Below are 21,875 nucleotides of genomic sequence, written 5' to 3'. Positions count from 1 at the left end.
TAAGGTGATCTCTTAACAGCAAAGGCCACACAGGAAGCACAAGGACATGGGCCAGGAAGGGGGCATCTGAGTAAGGCCAAAGACAGGCATTTCCAGAGGCTGCCTGGAGTCCAAGGCCAGGCCTTGAAGAGTGGAGTGTGGATTTCACCTCAGCCCTGGGGAAAGGCTGCTGTGAAGCCCGCAGGGTGGGTGGCCCCGAGGGTCATCCCTGTAAGCCCACCAGCTGTAGCAGTACGAAGTACAGTATGGCCACTGACCCTCACTCAGCTGGGACCACGAGGCTGTGTTCTGCGTACCTCACGTCTATTTACTTAACCCTTAGGGGTGGTTACAGAAACTTGACAGAGACCACCCGCCGGGGGTGGGAGGGAGAAGTGAGGAAGGGTGCAGAGACGTGATAGAACCAGAGGGGAAAGGAAGTAGGGTCCAGAACACCAGCGTCCATGGCCAGTCTGGGGACCAGGGTCAGCTCCAGATGAAACCCTCAAGCACCCAAGAAAATGACGACACCAAAGATTGTTTACTTCATGAAGCTGTTTATTCCAAATCTTTATTGTTAAATGCCTTGTTCTTGAATTGTGGGATAAAGCCTGGCAGCGTCTCCTCACTTGGCACAGGTCGGGTCCCCAGGTCCTTTTTGTTTTAGTGGTTTCAGGGACCAACGTCAGCAAACCGCGCTTACGCACAGGAGTAGGTGCTGAGCGCCCGAGGCGGGGCAAGAGGAGGGCAAAGGCTCTGACAGGTCGGCAGCAGAGCTGCCATGCCCCCATCATGGAATCCATCCCAGTGCAATGAGAAACAAAATGGTAAACCAAAAGTAACTAAAACCCAGACCCCAAAATAGCTGGAAGGGCCACAAAGAGCTATGAAGTGGAGGCGGGGAGGCAGAGATGGGGGCTTTAGGAGAGAACATTGCGGCTTGAGGTCTCAGGGGAACAGCAGAAAGCACTCATCAAGACTACCCGAAACACAAAATCTAAACCAGCCTGCATCGAATCCGTAGTGTGGTGAAGCTCTCACAACTGAGCCATGTTCTCAGGAAGAGGTCAGCACCACAGGCCCAGGGGGGATGCAGGGTGTGGGTCCATCTGCAATGCCACCAGACGGAGACACTACACAGGTCTAGTAAGCTTGGTGACCAGTGGACATGCCCCCGTCACAAGATTTAACATGAGATGGCTAACTCAAAGCCACAGTGCATGGGGACTGGGGAGGGAAGCAGGACCATGGGGGCCTGAGAAGGAATGTCAAGGAGTCAGGGGAAACACCAAAGCCCCACAGACAGGGAGGCAGGTGAGCAGACCTCCCTGGATGAGAAACTAGCCTCTGGAGGGGTAGGGGCATGTCAGAACAGAGCACTCAGAAGTAGGAAGGTAGGTTCCCCCTCCTCCAGGAGGCCGAGCAGCCCAGCAGGTCCAACGCAAGAAGAGTGCTACAGTGACCATGTGAGGAGGGGCCAGGCCTGCTGGACAGACAAGGGACGCAGAAGGGAGAACAGGGAACAGCAGCAGTGCTGACGGTGAGGTGACCAGAGTTGGAGACCGCGGCCGACGTGCGGTCAGTGTGTGTGAGTCACACCAGGGGCCTGCACAGCACACAGTGTGGGGCAGAGCCAACAGTCCTCTGGGAGTAAGCGGGAGTGACTGGGCTGGCAGAAGACGTATTTATGCACAATGAGGGTGCCGACACCTCACCGTGGGGTGCGAAGCCGCTGGCCCAGCTGGGCCTGTGCTTTGGTTTGTGTGAACGTGGGGCTGGCCAAGTGGGCAGTGAGGGCCCAGGGAGAGATGGGCACGGAGAGCAGTCTGCAGAGGCTGGGGATGAGGGAACGACTAAGAGTTCCCTTAGTAAGGGAATACTCACTGTTGAAGGGCCTCACATGGTGGAGGGGAAGCTGCCTGGTGACCCTCAGGAAGTGACCCATGGGTCCTATGAAGAGAGTCCTTGTAGGGAAGCCTCCTGTCTTGACCCACAGAAGGCGCCTCCCCAACACACATTCCGCCTAACTCTGAAACGCCAGAGGGAACTGCTTCTAGAGGTCTGGTCTCCCAGAAATACATCTTTGGTGTTGGCTAGATCTTGAATCCTGAGAAAATAGGAGTTTCTGCTCCTGGATACAAGACTGTGAGATCCAAAAGGATCAGGGCCCAATGCCTCCAGCCAAGGTTGCGGTCCACTTCTTCATCCACAATACCCTGCCCTTCCCCGAGGGTCTGGAGGGCAGGCGAGGCTCATCTGCCCATACTCAGCAGCCCTAGCCAAGAGTAGCTGCAATCTCCGAGCTGAGGAGATGGTGCTCAAACTTCACAGCCAAACCCCCATCCCATGTCAGCTCCAGGCACCTCAGGCATCAGATGTGGCCTTACCCAGAGACATGGATAGGGCAGAGCCTTGAGACGTCAGAGCCCCAAGGGACAAGGGAAGGGCTGCTGGCCACAGGTAGCCATGTCCAGGATTTCCAGAGCCTCTGGTACCCAGAGTAGCACAGGGCCTGGGCCTTGGTTTCCCCAAGGGAAAGAGACCCTTACACACACGGGACCAGCCAATACGAGCTCACTCGGTCAGAGGCAGCCATGAACGCCAGTCACAGAGGAAGAAAATTCCTAAGCCACGATCATTTCAAAGGAGTATTTTGCAGGTAGGTCCTCTGGAGCCTAGGACACCAGGCAGGGGAAGACCCTGGTTGCCCCAGGCCCCACAGAAGTCAGCTCCTAGTGGCTCATGTCCTTGCCCTTGACAGGAGATAGGAGAGAATGAAGAAGGCCACGATCAGGCCCACGGCCATACCACATAGAAGCTTCCGGTTGTCTCGCCCAGACCTCGCCATTGTGGAAAAGCGCTTCACGCTCCCTGTGAGCAGGCCTGTCATGCTTGTGAAATCCGAGTCCTGAGGGAGGAATCCCACCAAGGTCACACAGGGGCAGCACTTCCACGACTGCCACGCAGGTGCCAAAAGCAACACCGGGGGCCTGCACAACAGGCAGCGTGGGGCAGAGCTGACCGCGATGCCCGCGCACACTGCAGACCCTTACCATGCTGTCCAGGTACCGGTTCTGGTCTTCTGCGTCCCTATCGATGTCCAGGGCCAGCTGGTCAGGACACAGAGGGGGCAAGGTCAAGCCAGAGAACACACACTGGATGGCACCTGACCCCCCAGGAGACCAGCAGACCCTGCCAACAACTCTGCCAGGCATAGTGCCACCAGCAGAGATCAGGAGATCCAGGTGTCACCTGGGCCCCACACACCAGTGCTGCCATGGATGAGACAGGGAAGATGGGAACAACCTGAAACCCTTCCCAGCCTCTATCCTCCCTCTGGTCCCCACTCCAGAGTGCCAGGTAGAGATGAAGGGAGGACCACCACTGACCGATTTGAGCCTGGTGACCTTGGAAGCCAAGCTGTCGGCCATCCGCTTATTCTCCCGGTCTAGAATCTCCTCCACAGCGGCGGGGCTCTGAGCTGTGAGAAGGGAGAGTCTGAGGGGGTGCATCTACCTGTGAGCACTGCCCTTGATCCCTGCACATCAGCCCTTTGTGGCCTCAGGGCTCTCACTCCAATTCTATCCGGACAAGCTGGAAGTCTCAGGGGACTGGGCTCACGTCTGCTAAGCAGGTCCAACCCTAAGCCAGGGTCAGCCGCATGGACTTCACACATGACAGCCTGTGTGAGCACTTGCCATGTGAGCACCTGTCCTGTGAACATACGCCAGCCAGAATGGACAGGCACCCCAAAGGGTTCAGTCCTACCAGCACTTTCTGATATTGTGATAGAACCTGTAAGGTCCCTCCACAGATATCATCAGGATACATGGGACCTGTCCTCAGAAAAACAATTAATTCTGGTAGGGACATACGATTTAGGAAGAGCACGGGGGAGGAGGGGGGACAAAAAGGCCCCTGCAGGGACGACCCGTGAACTGGGTCCTGAACAGCTGACACGTAACCAAGGAGGAAACAACTGAGCAGAGTTCCGCAACACCCAAAAATAGGGGCTGAGGTCGATCTAGGTCTGCTCACCTCTGCACCCTACACCTTATACGGCCCCCAGAGCACGATCCATGCTGAGACCTGACACGTGACTAGCACTAAGCCAGGTGATTCCGAATTTCTGTGACATCAGGTGGGTCAGAACCACCTCCCCCCGCGGGCCGGACGCCTCAACGGGACGGATCCAACCGGGGCACAGCTCTACGAATCACTGATGGGTACACACCCCAAAGGAAGGGATGTTAACATCCTACCAACCACTTCACGTTCGTTCATTCCTTAAGTCAGAAGAGCCCAGCGACACCGGCATCAGCACCCCACCTCCCGGGTGAGAACAGGGGCTCTCAGAGGACGTAAAGCCCCCTCCCCCAGCGCTAGCTTCCGGGATCTGTGGACCGCCGGAGGCCCCAGGCAGAACGACCTCGGAGGGCCCCCGCGACCCCGCCCTGGCGCGGGCGGCGCGGCTCCGCCCCCCGGCAGCGTCTCCTGCGGGCAGCCCCGTCGGCGACGGCCGGCCGCGCCGCCATCCGGCTCGCTCCCTCGCGCTCACCCCGAGCCCAGTCCGCCATCGCGCCCGGCCCGGCCCCGGCCCCTGCCCCGGCCTCCGTCAGCCGCGCGGCCGCAACCTCGGCAGACGTGGCACAGTCGCAGGGAAGACCCCCCGTCCCCGCCTCTTCCGCTCGGGCCCGCCGACTTCCGTCCGAGGTCCGCTTCACTTCCGGACGGCGGGAGGGGGCGGGCCGTTAGGGCTGTCCCTGCCAGTGACGGCAGGACAGACACTTCTAGTGGCCAATCGCGCCGAAGGCGGGGTCAGGTCCTCCCTGGGGAGCGCTCCCAGGCCCCTCCTCCCGCGCGAGAGGCTGGAAGGGGGCGCGACGGGCCCCAGTTACTGCTTGTGGGACAAGGTGGAGACCGGCGCCTGCAACGGGCGAGCGCTGCAGAAGATGCAGCGGTGAAGCATTCTGAAGGAAAACGTGGCCAGAACGAGGGGCGGGAGTGTGGGGGTAGCGGGGACAGTAGGAGCCAGTGCTTCTCGCCGCCGCAGCTGGGCACTGGGAATGGGAGGGGACGTTCAACAAAGGCTTGATGCACCGTGCATACCGACCCAGCGTACTGGAGCACTGGCTGCGTGTCGTCTAGTCCTCCGACAACACCCTGAAACGGGAACGTGCATCACCTCTGCCTTTCAGAAGAGGAAACTGAGTCCAGGCCACACTGTATGTGGGTTACACACGATCAGGCTTGACTTCATCCTGACCCTTCCCCACTCTCCCCTTTCTTTAAGCTCCGAGGATGTCTGTTTTCTCCCACCGCGGCCGTTCCCATCTTCGCACTGGCCGCGCCTTTTGCTTTGAACGACTTTCCCCCGGATCACTTTTTACCGTCCAGTCTCAGCAAAAATGGCACTTCCTCAGATCCCTCTGCAGCCCACCAGGCCCCTTTTCTTTTCTAATCACAGCGCTATGACTGCCTCAAGCCGTCTTATTTGTCCGTTTTTCCTTGCCTTCACTTTTGGAACACAAGCTCTACGAAAGCAGGGACCTAGCATTCAGTAGGCACTCAAACCCCTGTTGAACACACCAGGTAGTCCCGGGGCTGCAAAGTCCTTTCCCCCTCGGCTTTCCCCTCGACTTCCACTTGTTCTGTGCATCCAGAGGGGCGTGGGTGGGGGACTTGGTGGGGTGGGCTAAGGTCCTCGCCTGCTGGGGATTCCAGCCCAAGAAGCAGAGGTCCCTATTAGGTTCGGAGGCGACTCGACCCCGAGGTCGAACAATCACCTAGTAGGACCTTGGAAATGCCCGCCGACTCCCGGGCAAAACCTTCAAGTTCCGGTCAGCCGACCCAAGTCTCGCCACCTTAAGCGGCCTGCGGCCCTGGCCCCGCCCCGCGGCGCGCCGCACACAGTCCCGCCTCCGCCGCACGCAGCCCTGGCCCCGCCCCGCGGCGCGGCGCGCACAGTCCCGGCTTCCCCGGCGCCAGCCCCGGCCCCGCCCCGCCCCGCGGCGCGGCACGCCACACCCAGTCCCCGCCTCCCCGGCGCGCGCTCACAGTCCCGACCTCCCCCGCGCGCAGCCCCGGCCCCGCCCCCGCCCCGCCCCGCGGCGCGGCGCGGCGCACCCAGTCCCGGCTTCCCCAGCGCGCCGAGGCAGGGCGGAGCGGCTGGACTCCGCCCGGAGCCGGGAAGCGAAGCCCCTCCCGCCTGCCCGGCGCGGGAGCCCGGGGGCGTCATGGAGCCCCGGGTGGTTGCGGATGCTGTGGAGGCGGGAGAGGAGGACGTGATTATGGAGGCTCTGCGCACGTACAACCGGGAGGTGAGCGAGAGCCGTGAACGTGGTACATGCACGGAAGAGGTGGGGCAGGGTGGGGCACGCGTTGTGGCCGGTCCTGAGATCGTGTGTGCGGCGAGGGGCCTGCGGGCGGTGGAGCGCAGCGGGAGGGGCGCCGAGTCCGTGAGGAGTTGCTAGGGGGAGAGAGTCTGCGTGCACACACTGAGGGGCGGGGGTGGAGCGCCATCTGTTGAGAGGGGGCCTGTGGACTCGGGACCCCACTCACGGAGCCCCCTGAGCCTCTGGGTCTCTCTGCAGAACTCCCAGAGCTTCACGTTTGATGATGCCCAACAGGAGGACAGGAAGGTGGGTGCTGACCGAGGGGGAAAGGGGCAGGCGTGGGTGGCCCCGGGTAAAGGGGCCTGGTGGAGCCGCTCTTCTCCCTGCCCACAGAGACTGGCGGAGCTGCTGGTCTCGGTGCTGGAGCAGGGCTTGCCGCCCTCCCGCCGCGTCACCTGGCTGCAGAGCATCCGCATCCTGTCCAGGGACCGCAGCTGCCTGGACCCTTTCACCGGCCGCCAGAGCCTGCAGGCACTCGCCCGCTATGCTGGCATCGCCTTCGAGCAGTCGGCCCCGGAGCCTCTGGACATGGACGTTGTACTCGAGTCCCTTAAGTGCCTGTGCAACCTCGTGCTCAGCAGCCCGGTGGCACAGGTGCTGGCAGCAGAGGCCCGCCTGGTGGTGAGGCTCGCAGAGCGCGTGGGGCTGTATCACAAGAGCAGCTTCCCACACGACATCCAGTTCTTTGATTTGCGCCTCCTCTTCTTGCTAACGGCACTTCGCACCGACGTGCGCCAGCAGCTGTTTCAGGAATTGCGGGGAGTGCACCTGCTGACTAATGCGCTGGAGCTGACGCTGGGAATGACCCCCGAAGAGAACCCGCCTGAGCTCCTTCCTCCCCAGGAGACTGAGCGGGCCATGGAGATCCTCAAAGTGCTTTTCAACATCACCTTCGATTCCATCAAGAGAGAGGTGGACGAGGTGAGGACTGACCTGAGGCCACGGGTAGGGCTTAACGGTGTGGATGTTTCTTGGATCTGTCTGCCTGTAGGGTACCTGCAAGTTTCTGGGTATCAGATGGGGAGAGGACAGGCAGAGCTCTCAGCCTATCGGGAGGAGGCGAGGAGATGCACGTTTTGGGCAGGGGGCCTCAAAGAATGTTTCTAAGAGAGGTGGAGGCCATATCTGGCTCTTGCAGCCTGGCAGGAGGACTGTTTGGTGCGTGGGGAGGCCATGAGCATGGGGCTAGAGGACACTGTGACTTCATCCCAGGAGGACCTGGTGACGTTCTTGGTCAAGGAAATGCTCTCGAAGGTATGTAGCAGAGGCCAAGGGGCTAGGTGTGCAGTGGAGGAGATGTGTGGTCCGTGCACATGATTCCGGAGTGGGGCTTCCTCTCACAGGGACCCCTTTCTTTTTGGTCAGGAAGATGCTTCCCTTTATCGGCACCTGGGGACCATCCTGCGGCACTGTGTGATGGTTGCTGCTGCTGGAGACCGCACAGAGGAGTTCCACGGGTGAGGGTGGGGCCTGATAGGTGGAAGGGAAGTGTGCTCAGTTGTCTGGAGAGTGGTTCCCAGCCCTGGCTGTGGGCTAGGCTCAACCCTAGAGCGTCCTCACTTTTCTAGGTGGGACCAGACATCGGTGTGTTTCTACAGTACGTCAGTATGTGGCTAGGACAAGAGCTATGGATCTGAGGATGGGAATGTCTCTCTGGAACTGGGGTAGTAGTAACGAATAATGTGGTGTTGACAGGGTAATGTGCTTACTCATCTTTGTCTCAGTGACCTGTGTCTAGGCAGGTTCTGGTTTTCCAGAGATTGTCTGTGGTGCTTCAACCCAGACAGAGCCTGGCAGGGAGGGCATCTGCAGACAGTGCCCCCTTCCTTAGGAACTTACCCCATTAAGTGGAAACACCTCCAAGGTCGGTCCCACCCTCAGCTCTGGCCTCTGCTTCCTGTCGTCAAGCCCCCAGACACTAGCTCATGTCATGTGTGGCCTCTGCTGGGGACACCAAGGGTTGTACCTGTGCTAGGGGATCTGACTTATCAAGCCCTCCTCCCCATCTATCCTCAGCCACACAGTGAACCTCCTGGGGAACTTGCCCCTCAAGTGTCTGGATGTCCTCTTTGCCCTGGAGCCACGCAAAGGCTCCTTGGAGTTCCTTGGAGCGAACATGGATGTGATTCATGTCCTTCTCAGCTTCCTGGAGAAGCGTCTGCACCAGGTGGGCAGAGGGACCTGACGTGTGGGCTCCTCGGTGGCTCTGACTTTCCCAAGCAGCCGTGGTCACTGCTTTTTTACAGTCCACACTGGTAAGTGGACATCAGCCTGGAAGTGTGATTCGGGCGGTTTCTCCAGCTGCTCTGTGGTCCAGCTTGCAGAAAACCAGACTCCTCCCTGAGAAACACGTGGACCCTCTCACACACACACTTGAAGGTGTTACTTTTGCTGGTTACTGTAACGAGTTTTCAAAGTCAAAGAGCGTACTCTTCAGAGCTCTTTGTGGGTCTGTCTTGAGTCCGTGCTCGGGCCGTCAGGGTCTTAGTGCTGTAACACAGGCAGCCCTTGGGAACGAGCATCACTTGTCTCCTGGCGTCCCTGAGGGGACCCACCGGCATCTGGAGCCAGAGGCTACCTGATTCCTGTGCCTGCACACAGGACATTGGGGGGCCAGACCTCTAGTTGCTCCTCTGGGAGCTCGCAGACATCACGCAGGCTGCAGATGGGAGTGGAGTGAGATTAGGTGGACCCCTTGGGAATCCACTTGGTCACGTACGCTGTGAGCTGGGTCACCTGCGTTGGACGTGGTATCTGTGATTGTCTGTCCCTACCACTACTGCGGCTAGAGTTGGGGTCCTGGGAGGTAAGTGGGGGCAGGCCAGGGAAGAAAAGGAGCTCTTTGCTCTCTGGGTCCATGAAGCCCACAGAGTAGGGATTTTTCTTGTGTTTTGGCCACTATTTTTTGAGGACAGGTCATGTCCTCTTGGTGTGCTGATGGCTGTGAACACTCTGTATTTCCCCCACAACTGTGGTATATAGGTGAGGAAGTCAGAGTAGATGAGTTACTTGCCCCACGTCGCAGAGCACGTGCGAACCCTCCTAAGCTAAGTTCCTTCTGCGGCCCTCTTGAAGCTCACACAGACACCCACTGCCCGCTCTTGGCCCCTCAGCTGACTAACTGTGGCAAGGCCTCTTCCTGAGAGCCCCGACCAGGACCAAAGCGTCTGGTGTGTGTGTGTAGGCCGCCCTCCACCCCACCCCCGACCTCAGGCCAGGTGGAGGCACAGCCCCGGTGACAGAGGCTCTTCTGCAGACGCACAGGCTGAAAGAGAGCGTGGCCCCGGTGCTGAGCGTGCTGACAGAGTGTGCCCGCATGCACCGCCCTGCCAGGAAGTTCCTGAAGTCCCAGGTACGGGGCAGAGGGGCTGGGGGAGGGCCCTGGTCAGACCCCAGCCACTTCAGGCCCAGGCTGAGGGACGGCTGCCTCCCCAGGTGCTGCCCCCACTGCGGGACGTGAGGACCCGGCCCGAGGTTGGGGAGTTGCTGCGGAACAAGCTCGTTCGCCTCATGACACACCTGGACACTGATGTGAAGAGAGTGGCCGCTGAGTTCCTGTTTGTCCTGTGCTCCGAGAGTGGTGAGTGCTGGGATCCAGCCCAACGCCTGTCCCTCCCAGCCACCTTCGCACACTGACCTCTGCCCTGCCCCTCAGTGCCCCGATTCATCAAGTACACGGGCTACGGGAATGCCGCCGGCCTCCTGGCTGCCAGGGGCCTCATGGCGGGGGGCCGGCCTGAGGGCCAGTATTCGGAGGACGAGGACACGGACACAGATGAGTACAAGGAAGCCAAGGCCAGGTGTGTGCCCCTACACCCTCAGTCCCCTCACTCAGCCTGGTCCCTGTTCCCACACCCATGTGGACCCTCGGGGTGGGTGGGACAGGATGACAGGTGGGTAGGACTTGGGGAGTCAGACCCTGGTCCCATAAGCGATATATCCTGAGGTCAGGATGTTTCGTTGAGAACATGGACTGAAGGGGGCCAGGCAGTTCGGGGACCAGGAGATCCAGGTGGCAGGAGCTGGTTCACTGCTGCTCCTGGAGGGAGGCCTCCTGCAGCTGCCCTGCTTCGTGCCACCCCCTGGAGAATGGGTTTCTTGCCAGTCCCGGCCCAGGCAGGACATGTGGGACTCCACCCACCCTGTGCAGAGGCCTCCTGTCCTAGAGAGTCACTAATGCATTCCCTACACCCCCTCCCCTGGGAAGCAGCATAAACCCAGTGACCGGGAGGGTGGAGGAAAAGCCGCCCAACCCCATGGAGGGCATGACGGAAGAGCAGAAGGAGCATGAGGCCATGAAGCTGGTGAACATGTTTGACAAGCTCTCCAGGTACGTGGTGTGTCAAGGAGGGGCCCACGGCTGGGAGAAGGGAGAACAGAATCCCCGGCCTGTGTCCAGTCTTGTGAGCCCCAGGAGGTGAGGTCACAGGTGGGCTTAGGCAAGGCTGCATTCCTAAGGTTTGAAACAAAGGAAACGCCCCAGGAAAGGATTAGACTTGAGATTGGTATTATGTTTGTTCCGTAGATGATGAAAATTGAGATCTAGATAAATTAAGAGTCTGCACAAGGTCCCAAAGCCACCGGGTAGCAGTTGGGATTCCCCAGTAAACAGGAACAACTGAGTGGAGCACAGGGAAGTAGTCAGGGTTGAACAGGACTTATGCCACCACCCACCGTGCACCCCCCCCGCCCCCCAGTCAGACCCCTTCCCCAGCCTCACCATGCTTTTCCCTCACAGGCACAGAGTCATCCAGCCCATGGGGATGAGTCCCCGGGGTCAGCTGACATCCCTGCAGGATGCCATTTGTGAGACCATGGAGGGGCCGCTCTCCTCGGAACCCGACTCAGACCCCGACTGAGGACAGCAGTCTTCTGTTCCCCCTTCAGAACTGGTGCTGCTTCCAGAGATGTCCTTGGGACTGTGACCCGGGGAAGCCATGTCCCTCTCTCCAGCTCAGAGACCCCTTTCTCTTTACTTCCAAAGTTCTGTTAATGATTTGTCTCTGGTCCAATTTCTTACCTTTAGGACTGTGAGGGCCTTGTCCTGCTGCAGCTCTGGGAACTCAGCCTTGATTTCCACAGATGAAGTAGGTCTCACGTGTGTGCCAAGAGGATGTGTGCAGAGGCTGATGCCTGGGGCAGAGGCTGAGCGTGGGCACACACAAGCATGTCTGGGTCTGGCACGCTTGCCCAGAGCTTCCGTGTCAAGCAAGCGCTGCAGTTCACGGGAAAAGAACTTGCTAGAACTGTGTGTACTAATGTCAGGAACATACTTCCAAGGTATGCTCTGCTGTTTCTGTCCCCACTGAGCTCAGGACTGGTAGCCTCTTAGGCGTCCTTGGTCCTCGCTCGGCCGTCTGCTGTAGTATCCACAGCACCCAAGCTCTCACCGGTTGTGACAGTGGAATCCTGACCATAAATAGATGAAGGGAAGTGCACCTCTTAGAGCCCTAAGTCTGGATTTCTATCACGTGCCACAAAGCATCACAAAAACATCATCTTGGAATAAAGAGTTTGAAGCAAAAGCGTGTGTATGGGGGATTAATCTCATTCTTTTCAGAATTCGGCCCTTTTCCTAGATCATTAGTCATGTCTTCTGTTCTTGAGGAGGCCACCAGACCCCCTCTGAGCAGTCTGTCTGTTAATTGTGCCACGGGTGGGGAAACAATGCCTGCAAGGAGGGCACACACACAGGGTAGGAGCCAGGGATCAGGAAGGTGTGCCTGGGTGGTGCTGTCCAAGCTGGGCCTTGGAGCAACCCCAGCAGAAAGGGCCTGTGCAGGCACAGGAAGTATGGGCTGAGTACAGGGTGGGCCAGAGGCCAGCCAAGGTTTCTAAGTGAGTAATGCCTTCCACAACATAGAGGTTAATCCTGGGGGCATTGCTGGGAAGGCCTGGAGGGGGAGAGTGGGGACAGGGGGCTGGTTGGAGAGCTGCCCGAGCAGAGGACTTTCTGGGGGAGAGGTTGAGGCGAGAGGCATCAGGGTAGAGTGAACAGGGCATGATGCCCTTCAGTGAGGGGTGCCGGGGCTCCATGGGAAACGGCACTAGGCCCGTCTCCAGGGTGAATCCAGGGGCATGTTCTCCATCCTTAGGTTATTCCAGTGGGGGGACTGTCCATGCACATGCAAGGTCCCCTTTTCACATTCATTGTCAACACCCACATTCCCTTTAAGGAGACCAAAGAGTTTATTTCATGCCAGAAATGAAGAACAAAGTTTCTCTAATTAAAAATAACCCTACTAAGGAGGCCAACGTGCTACGGGACCCTATCCTATTACGTGGGGCCCAGGACCATGCCTTGGGAGTGGCTGTGGCCACTCCACCCGAGACGGTTTTTCTAACAGACAGGTGCTGAGCCTGCCCTTCAGATGGAGACCCAGACACAGAGCAGATCCAGTCTGGGCCTCCCGTTGGTCTGCTGGAGTTCCAGAGGGTCACTGTCAGGAGAAAGCTTTTGTTCGGCATCAAGAGCTTCAGCAGACTGAAGAGTCAAACAGCAGAAAGGCGCTGGGCAACTTGGTGCCCATGACTGGGATGGCCCGCAGCGTAAGCATGGCATGATCCGTCAGCACAGAGCTCAGGACCCAGGCAGCCTCATACTCTTCCTCGGGCCACAGGTTCTGATTCAGCCAAAACTTTTCTCAGAGGTGGGCAGTGACTCCTTGGAACCATTTCTGGTCCAGGGTGGGGTGGGGAGGGCGGGGACCAGGCATCACTCTATCTGTCCCGTCTGTTAAGCTGGAACACGGAGGAGAACGGCAATCAGTCCCACAGATCTCAGGGCCTGGGTTCAAACTATTTCATAAAACAAAAGCTTTTCTGCTTCTGCCATGCTGCTGTCGAGCCAAAGTAACATGATGTCCAGCAGGACTGGACAAAACTGGGTGGCTAACCAGAAAGCTTCATTTAAGTAACCAGGTGAGATGTGCTGAAGCTCACGTGCTCAAAAATAGGCACTATTTGGGAAAGTAACCCCAAGCTGGACTGCAGCTCATCCCTCAATATTTACTCTTGGAAATAAGTCAAACAGAGAAAGACATGTATCATATGATCTCACTGATATGAGGAATTCTTAATTGCAGGAAACAAACTGAGGGTTGCTGGAGTGGGGGGTGGGATGGGAGTGATGGGGTGACTGGGTGATAGACACTGGGGAGGGTATGTGCTCTGGTAAGCGCTGTGAATTGTGCAAGACTGTTGAATCTCAGATCTGTACCTCTGAAACAAATAATGCAATATATGTTAAGAAAAAAAAAAGAAGGTAGCAGGAGGGGAAGAATGAAGCGGGGGAAATCGGAGGGGTAGACGAACCGTGAGAGACGATGGACTCTGAAAAACAAACTGAGGGTTCTAGAGGGGAGAGGGGTGGGAGGATGGGTTAGCCTGGTGGTGGGTATTGAGGAGGGCACATTCTGCATGGAGCACTGGGTGTTATGGACAAACCATGAATCATGGAACACTACATCGAAAACTAATGATGTAATGTATGGGGATTAACATAAGAATAAAAAAAAATCTTAAAAAAAAAATATTTACTCTTGGATAGCAACTTTTTATTATATTCATAAACCCCTAAAACCAGAACCCACTTCATATAAACTTCTGTAAGACTGTAAAATCACACAGGTAGAATCCTGTAGGACTACTTCCAAAAATCCCTGGGGGGTCACATGACTTAGTCTTGTTGTATGGAAATAGGACGTCAGGGCCAGGAAGCTGCCAGGCGGATCTGACCAAGGCACCTGGTGCAAAATATAGGCTTGGGTGCCACCTGCCTTCTCTACTTCCATAAAATGACCAGCAACATAACTGACATTTATGAGATAAGGAGTGATACCAGCCTACATCTTAGCCATTAGAGCTAAACTCTGGAACGGACAGCTAGAAAAAACAGTGGCCACAATGTCTAAAATGTGTGGAAACAGTAAGCGCGAAGCCTCCTGGCCTAATAGGCCTCGTGTTCTTTCTTCAGTTCAACTTGGTAAGAAACCAGGCTGCAGCCAGAGGCTGGGGGCTTTGGCCAGTGGAGGTGAGGGGAAAGGCCCTCCCCACGGCCCTGAGCCCTGAGGCACTCACAGCCAAAGGGCGAGGTTTTCCCGAGACCTCTGCCCCATCCCCTTTGGGCAGTGTCACATAATGATCCTCTTTGAGATGACTGGACTTCAAATGCTTAATGCTGCCTCCTTTAGAAAATAACCACTCACACCAGGGCCACCCATGCTGATTCTTACGGGAAACTTCACTTGGGAACAGCTTTGAAACCTCGAGAGCACCAAGGGTCTCTGGCTTTCTACCTCAGCAGATGGTCATAGGCCAACGGCACTCGTGCTGATCATCTCCTAAACGCATCCCCAGGCTGGGCTTCATCCCACACCAGCAGCACACACAAGTTCAGCTCCTCAAAGTTCATCTCAGAACCACACCTTAGCCTGGAGCTGTTTGTGCTGCTTTCTTTAGGGGACAAAAGGCAAGGCTTCAGTGAGAGAGCAGCCCAGTGGGCCTGGACCAAGTCACAGCTCTAAGTCTAGAGAGCAGGCACCTGGAGTCCCTGTCTTCACTCCCACACGAAGATAATGCGAGTCACAACGCCCGATTCCTAAGCACACAGAAGGCCCCAGACAGTGGCGGCACAGGACTAACAGCCAATATTAGCTATTTTTGTCACTTTTCACCCAGCCAGGACTCCACATCAGGTGGACCCAGACCCCAGAGCAGTGAGGAAGACAGCCCTTCAGAGGACCCTGCTTGACAGTCTGTACCTTTTCCGTTTCCTGCTGGATGAGGTCCTGCAACTCTTCTGTCCAGCCCAGAAGCTCCACCAGCCTCTCCACGCCGTGAACCACATCCCCCAGCTGGACCACATCCCTGCTGCGAGGACGCCAAGCAAAGGGCCCCACCAAGTCCCGGTTGATGAGCAGTCGGGGCACTGAGCTCTGCACGGCCTCAGACAAGCTGGCAAAAGGTTCTACCTGAAAAATTGCCCAGATGTGAGGAGCACAGTGCCCACCCTCCAAGCCCCTCAGGACACTTCATGCCACAGCCTGAGACTTTGAAAGGGCAGCTCAGACTGATGGTGAGGCCTTGGATACAGGGAAAACACACCGCTATTTCATTTCTTCCAGTCATGCGGTCTGCTCGGTCTCAATGCCTGGGTTCCTCCCTCCCTGAGCCTCCCTCTGGTCCACATCTTTCTGCTTCCTACACGTCCTGGCCTCTGCAGGTCTCCCCGCCAGGCGCATCTGGGCTCCAGCAACTGTGCCCACTCTTACCCGTCCTGCCCCATCACACACCGTCCCCTCCCAGCAGCATCTCGCCTGTCTGCTCTCGCTCCCTGGGAGCAAGGGCCTGGGCCCACAGAGGGTTCCTGGGCTGCCCACAGGGGTGGAGGCCCCACCTCTCCACAGTCTCCACCATCCAGACCTCCAGGGAGTCCTAACTCGGTGCCTTTGGGCTTCTTCATCCAGCTCCCAAGTGAAATTTCCATTCAGGAGTAAAATATAAGAAATAGATTAATAAATGGTACTGAGACTGGCTCATTATCTGGTAGGAAAATACTCAATTCCTGCTTTCGCTGAAAAAATTTCAAATGTACACAAAACAGTTCTTGAGGAAAATTTAGGTTTCACAAATAAAGGTAAGGAAGGACTTTTTAGGCCTGATAAGTGAGATAAGACAAAGGAAAGTCATGATAGGTTTGACTACATAATACTATCACATTATTATCTATAAAAATATGCTGTAGAAAAATAATTTTTTAAACCTCATTGCCATAAACTGCAAACATATTTACAACATGTTACAGTTTATATTTCTAATTGCTAAGCTAATTTATAAACACTTTATATAATTTATGGATTTATACTGCTAATTTATAAATAGACTAAGAAAATAACCCAATGAAAAATGAGCAAGATATAATATGTAATCCAAAGAGAACACAATGGTTAATAAACATGAAAAGATAAACTTCACTCTTTATTACAGAAATGTTAGATCTCCTTCTTCTCTCTTTCTCTTTCTCTCTCATACACACATTTATTTCTAACCATTCAGATGGATAAAAACCTAAAGATAGGTAAAAAAAAAAACAAAACTTAAAGACAGGTAATGTTTGGTGTTGGTGAGGATATGGGAAATGGCCACTCATACAGGGTTGGTGGCAGTGTAATTAGTATATCTTTCTGGGAAGTAACTTCTCAATATTTACTGAAGTACTCACATGAATGTGCAAACATGTATACACATGATTATTCACTACACCATTATCCTGAATATAAAATCTCTATACTATTTATTTTTGTTGTCCATCAATAGAAAGTTGCTTAAATAAATTGTTATACATCGTCATCCTAAAACTCTTGGGGCTGGGTATGTTCCAGAATTCAGAATATTTCAGATTTTAGAAAACATCCTATGGTTGATATATGTCACCCCTCAGTGGGATCCGGAGGGGTGATCCATAACCAAGTGCATTAATATTTCTCCCACACAGCATATGAGGTAAAGTCTGAGCAACACCACAGATTTACTCAGTGCTTATAGACAAGCGCTCTGCTTTGGAGGTCCCGGCAGGGACCGAGTATCCATGTTTGTCAGGGAGACTGTGGGCGCTAACCAGGTAGGTCTCTGTGCTCAGTGCTTCCCCAGCTCTGGTTAAAGATCACCACATCTGTGCAGCCTGTGAGGACACAGCAAAACACTTGCAGGGATTCTTTACTTCACTCTCTTCTTTATATAATGTGGGAGCATACAGTACTTTTATAATCAGAGAAAAAGTTTTCATTTCATTTTAAAGAAATAAAGAGGCCTGGTGGCCCCAGTGTCCACTGCTGGGGCCGGCACAGGGCAGCTGCCAGACTCCACACCACTCACCGCTGACCACCACGGCCCTCTGGCCCCTCTGCCCACCCCCCCACACAACATCCACCCTTCCTTCCAGGCCCAGTGTGGGCATCACTGGTCTGTCCACATTCTGGGCTCTTCTGTCTGCTCCCTCTGGCACCCCAGGTCCCACCTCTGCTCCTGCCTGGACTCCAGATGCGGGAATCCACCCGCCTGTGCCACGCATCCACTGGACAGCCTGAAACAGCACTCGAATCAGTGTCTCTGGGGCCAAGTTCCCCCAACGTGCCCACTAGGCTTCTCGGTCTCAGGAAACCAGCTCCATGTTTGCAGCCACTCAGGTCACAACCCTGGAGCCCTGCAGGAGTCCACACTCTCCCACCTACCGTCCCTTCACACACCTGGGATCCGACGCCCTCTGCAGTGTTACCTGGCCACCTGCCATCACCACCTGGACTGCCACCTGCAGGGTCTCTACCAGCTCTCCCCACCACAACACGTGCGGGGTCAGGAGGTCAGACCTTGTCATTGCTGCCCTCTGCTCACTCACTCCATGTGGCCACAGGCCACTGTGCAGTGTCCTCTGCCACACACCCTCAGCTGACACGTGTCACCTTCCCGACAAGGCCACGCAAACCAACAAGCTGAGATCACAACCAGTTCACAACCCTTCCCAGCCTTCCCGTCCCACGTGTTCTTTCTCCCATATTGTGCATCACCTAACACCGTGTCCCTTGCTTACAACATCCTACTGTGTCCGTCCAAAGCCCTAGAACAGGGCCCAGCACACAGGAGACACATTTGCTGAATAAACACACTTAACTCTCGGCCTCTGTAGCTGACAGGGGCTCTGAGCACAGGCCTTTCTGGCCTTCTGCCCCTTGGTGCCTATATCCAAGCAGGCAGAGCTCATTGCAGGGGCTCATTCGTTGCTCTTGTCACATCCTTTGCAAAGTTCCTGAGCTTCAGGTCCAGATGGAGAACAGCTTCTGGAACGTGTCCATGGGTGTGTCCCAGGCACCTCAAACACACACGTGTAGAAATGAGCTTGGCACCCTCCCTCTAAATACCTCCTTACCAACAAATGGCCTGAGTGCCCACAGACAGAGCCAGACCACACCCTCTCCTGTCCCCAAGTCCCTCTCCTTACCCTCTCTCCTAGTCACATGGTCTGACTGTGCCCACAGCCCTGCCTTCATGAGGACCAGCCTCCTGGACATCTTGCTTCAATCCCCACTCCCCAACAGTCTCTGTGACCCCGAGGAGCAATGTCCCTGGTTCAACCCCTTCAAGTCCATCACTTCTTCTAGCACAAAATCGGCCTCTGTGATGTGGCCTGGGAAGTCTGTCCTGCCCCACCTCTCCATGTCCCTCCCTTCTCCCTGCCCCTCACACACTGTGCCCCACCCACATTGGCAGCACCTCCAAAGCTGAGCGTCCTCCCTCTTCCCCATTCTGCCCAGACTGTCGCTCCCTAGGCCAGGGATACCTCTGCTTCCTCACCAGTTGAACCTACTTGTCTTCCGAAGACAGGATGCCAGAAGGCTCCGAGAGCACCTGGTGCCACCCCCACCAGCCCCACCTCCTCAGCCCTGTCCTTCCAGCCTCCCCCCACCACACACACACACACACACACACACATATACACACACACTTCAGTCCACCACTGGACCTGCTGACAAACCTCCAGGGAGGTCCCGAGGATGAGCAGCAGATCTGCCATGGGGAAATCAACCACATGCATCAGGAATCTCTGGGGAAGTGCCTCCCCAAAGAAGACGATGTCGGGCTTCACAACGCCAGTGCAGACCGGGCAGCGGGGGATCCTGTCCACGGTCACATCAGCCTGTATAACACAGACAGAAAATGGGCCAAGGGCGATGTCACAACATACCCTAAACATGGCTCTTAATACTGGGGGAAAGAGAGAGAGAGAGGTAAACCAAGGAACACTCTTAACTGCGGAGAACAAACTTACAGCTACTAGAGTGGAGGGGGCGGGGGACGGGCTGAATAGGGGATGGGGACTGAGGACTACACTTGCTGTGATGAGCACTGGGCGACGTACGGAGTGTGAGTCACTAAACTACACCTGAAACTAGTACAACACTGTATGTTTCCTGACCGGGATTTAAATAAAAACTTAAAAAAAAAAGGATTGCTCTTACTAAGAAATTTTCAAACATTCACAACAACTGAATAATGAACCCAGCTTTGGCATTTATTGACATTTTGCCGGTTTTGTTTCATATGGCACCTTACGACTGGGGACAGGTTGGAGTATTTGAGAACGGACCCTGAAGAGCACATGTAACACCATGCCGTGCACCTGCGGTGCTTCTCTGAGACACTCAGATGCTAAGGAAATACTCAGTAGATGGCACAGTCCTCAGGAGGTACTCTGTAGGCATTTGGCCTACCCTGGGCGTAATTCAATGAGAAAAGTGGTATAAAATTTGTCCCTGATTTTAGCTGAAGTGATCACGACATCACCTTAGCCCTGGAAGACATTCAGGCTGAAGTTATAAGTAGCATTACCACAGACCGCTTCCTTGCAGGACAAGGTGAGGCAGGCACAAATCATTCTTACGCCCTAAGATGCCTGTGTTGATGTGCTGGGCTGGGTTTCAAAGGAGGGAGCCTAAGAAAGAGGACACCATTTTCTAAGACAAACCTTCCTGGCTTCGTTTTAGCAAGCTGAGCCCAGCCAGAACCAGCAGAGACAAATGGACCAAAGAGAGACTACTCAAAGACTTCAGAGACTATCAAATACAGATTAAGGCCAATTTGTGTTCAGTGTTTTAAAAAAAGACAGGTTTAAAGTATCTGATGGGGAAAGAAAACTATAAAAAATAATGTAGTGGATTTGAAAAAGAACCAAAGAGAACTTCCAGTAATAAAAAGTATCAAAAATTAGGAAGGCACTTGTGATGAGCACTGGGTGTTGTATAGAGGTGATGAATCACTAAATTGTACTCCTGAAACCAATACTACACTATATATTAACTAACTAGAATTTAAATAAAGATCTGGAAGAAAAAAATGGGGCAAGCAATTCAGATCTGGAAATGAGCCTACTGTGATTGAGGTTTTTTGCATCTCATTAAACCTTTTCCAAACAAACAAACAAAAAGTAACAAAAATTAGCACTCAGTGGAAGAGCTTTATTCTGTACAACAGAATAGAAGGTTGATAAACTGGAAAACAGACCAAAAGACATTATTCAGAACACAGCACAGAGAAGTAAGATGGAACACACAGAAGAGCCACGGGTGGGAGCCTGAGAAGGTCTCATGGGAGTTTAAGGAGAGCTCCGAAAGGGAGGAGAGGGAGTGGGAGAGGCAATCAACATCTAAGAGGCAAGGGCAAAGGATTTTTCCAGCAATGATGAAAGATCTCAAACCACAGATTCGGAAGGCCCTACAAATTTAAAGCAGAGTAAGTAAACAAAAGGAAGTCCATATGGAGATAGACCACAGCAAAAGTGCAAAACTCCAAAGACAAAGAGAAAAGGTTTAAAAATATGCAGAGAACAGATAGTGACAAACTGATTCTAGAGTTTCTGTGCAAAGCAAAAGACCAGAAGAGCCAACACACAATATTGATGGAGAACAAGACTGACACTACCCAACTTCAAGACTTACTATAAAAAGCTGCAGGAACCAGGATGTGGCACTACCGTAGGAAGAGGTGAACATCAGTGGAACAGAACACAGAGCCTAGAAGTAGACTCGCACAAACACAGTCAACGGATCTTTGACAAAGGAGCAAATCTCGTCTCTCCAACAAATGGTGCTGGACATTGTGAAAATTAATAAAGGGAGACCTTGCTGATGTGGGTTCAGGAGGTTGGAAGGAACCCTACCACTCACCATCAATCCCACAAAGAATTGTAAACTACAGACCCAACAGAAGAACCCTCAACAGGAAAGAACCATCAAGGCAGGCCCCAACAGGGGAAGATGTGTACCACCCTCTACAACAAATTGACCACCCCAGCGATTCAGCTGGCGAGACACCATCATTCCCCCGAACTGTTCCTCCAGCCCCTCCCAACTCCCTCCCTCCTCTCCATCAAATGTCCCTCTTCTTTGTTGTTTGGACTTGCCTAGTTTTGCTGTAGCTTGCTCCTCCCAAATTGCGTTTTTCTACTATTTCTGAATAAGCCCATTTCGCTGGTAAAATAACTGGCAGTTTTATTTTTAAGGAAAACATCACTGGTGTCAGAAGGGGATGCAGGGGGCTACCTTCAGAGACTTTGAGGCTGGTGAGCAAACCAACAGGCGCCAGTAACCACAGACCCAGTCGGGCTTGCAGCTTTCTCTCTGACCCTGGGGTTTGAGGGTAAGTTTTCTCTGGGACTTGAGCTTCACTCTCTGTGTTTTCAGCTCTCCAGGCTTTATTCAAGACCTTTTTAAGGCTTTGTCCTTTCTCAGAGTACTCGTTTGGCCTTTGGTCTGACTCCTCTCTAGAGCCAGGCTGTTCCTACTGGAACTGTGCTGTTTAGAAATTTTTTTCTTCCCTCTAGAGAAAAGCCTCTGGGAAATGGGATCCTAGTGATCAAAATGCTTTGAGGACGCCCCTGCCCCTACCCTCCCACATTTCTGGGACCCCAGCCTGTTCTATGTGTCAAAACTGTGGTCCCTCCTCATGTGC

General features: G+C 54.6%; 3 protein-coding genes across 7 annotated transcripts in view; 1 reads left to right on the top strand and 2 right to left on the bottom strand.

Moving 5' to 3' along the window:
• Positions 1–519: 519 nt before the first annotated feature.
• Positions 520–4,669, bottom strand: BET1L (Bet1 golgi vesicular membrane trafficking protein like). Of its 2 annotated transcripts, XM_035013693.1 has the most exons (4): positions 4,538–4,669; positions 3,369–3,460; positions 3,033–3,089; positions 520–2,887 (listed from the first exon to the last, which is right to left on the bottom strand). In XM_035013693.1, exons 1-4 carry the CDS (start codon positions 4,554–4,556, stop codon positions 2,720–2,722), a joined length of 336 nt encoding a protein of 111 aa, XP_034869584.1. In that variant the 5' UTR covers positions 4,557–4,669; the 3' UTR covers positions 520–2,719. The 2 variants fall into 2 exon arrangements, with proteins under 2 accessions (XP_034869584.1, XP_034869583.1); XM_035013692.1 differs by lacking the exon at positions 4,538–4,669 and having other exon boundaries at positions 3,369–4,490.
• Positions 4,670–6,096: 1,427 nt separating this feature from the next.
• On the top strand, positions 6,097–11,899 carry RIC8A (RIC8 guanine nucleotide exchange factor A). The gene is made up of 10 exons (XM_035013691.1): positions 6,097–6,299; positions 6,573–6,620; positions 6,708–7,295; positions 7,740–7,831; positions 8,391–8,541; positions 9,631–9,726; positions 9,810–9,954; positions 10,030–10,174; positions 10,585–10,704; positions 11,113–11,899. Exons 1-10 carry the CDS (start codon positions 6,216–6,218, stop codon positions 11,231–11,233), a joined length of 1,590 nt encoding a protein of 529 aa, XP_034869582.1. The 5' UTR covers positions 6,097–6,215; the 3' UTR covers positions 11,234–11,899.
• A 626-nt stretch (positions 11,900–12,525) lies between these two features.
• SIRT3 (sirtuin 3) overlaps positions 12,526–21,875 on the bottom strand; it is a 21,690-nt gene continuing 12,340 nt past the window's right edge. The window contains exons 6-8 of one of the 4 annotated variants that reach the window (XM_035013683.1): positions 18,904–19,065; positions 15,137–15,346; positions 12,527–13,115 (exon numbers count right to left, since the gene is read on the bottom strand). In XM_035013683.1, the coding sequence (XP_034869574.1) occupies positions 13,095–13,115; positions 15,137–15,346; positions 18,904–19,065 (393 nt within the window). In that variant the 3' untranslated portion in view covers positions 12,527–13,094. The other 3 variants (XM_035013685.1, XM_035013686.1, XM_035013684.1) reach the window with 3 other exon arrangements.

Source organism: Mirounga leonina, unplaced genomic scaffold, assembly GCF_011800145.1.
Source record: "Mirounga leonina isolate KUSES-001 unplaced genomic scaffold, KU_Mleo_1.0 Mir_166, whole genome shotgun sequence".
Classification (NCBI taxonomy): Eukaryota; Metazoa; Chordata; class Mammalia; order Carnivora; family Phocidae; genus Mirounga; species Mirounga leonina.
This window is presented reverse-complemented; position numbering and strand designations above follow the sequence as displayed.

Excerpts from the sequence above, each read along its gene's own strand:
- BET1L (XM_035013692.1), bottom strand. The coding sequence starts at position 3,491 with ATGCACCCCCTCAGACTCTCCCTTCTCACAGCTCAGAGCCCCGCCGCT. Across the intron at positions 3,090-3,368 it reads AGGTCACCAGGCTCAAATCG|CTGGCCCTGGACATCGATAG; the intron begins GTCAGTGGTGGT and ends TGTCCTGACCAG. Across the intron at positions 2,888-3,032 it reads ACCGGTACCTGGACAGCATG|GACTCGGATTTCACAAGCAT; the intron begins GTAAGGGTCTGC and ends TTCCTCCCTCAG.
- RIC8A (XM_035013691.1), top strand. The coding sequence starts at position 6,216 with ATGGAGCCCCGGGTGGTTGCGGATGCTGTGGAGGCGGGAGAGGAGGAC. Across the intron at positions 6,621-6,707 it reads CCCAACAGGAGGACAGGAAG|AGACTGGCGGAGCTGCTGGT; the intron begins GTGGGTGCTGAC and ends CCCTGCCCACAG. Across the intron at positions 7,296-7,739 it reads TCAAGAGAGAGGTGGACGAG|GAAGATGCTTCCCTTTATCG; the intron begins GTGAGGACTGAC and ends CTTTTTGGTCAG.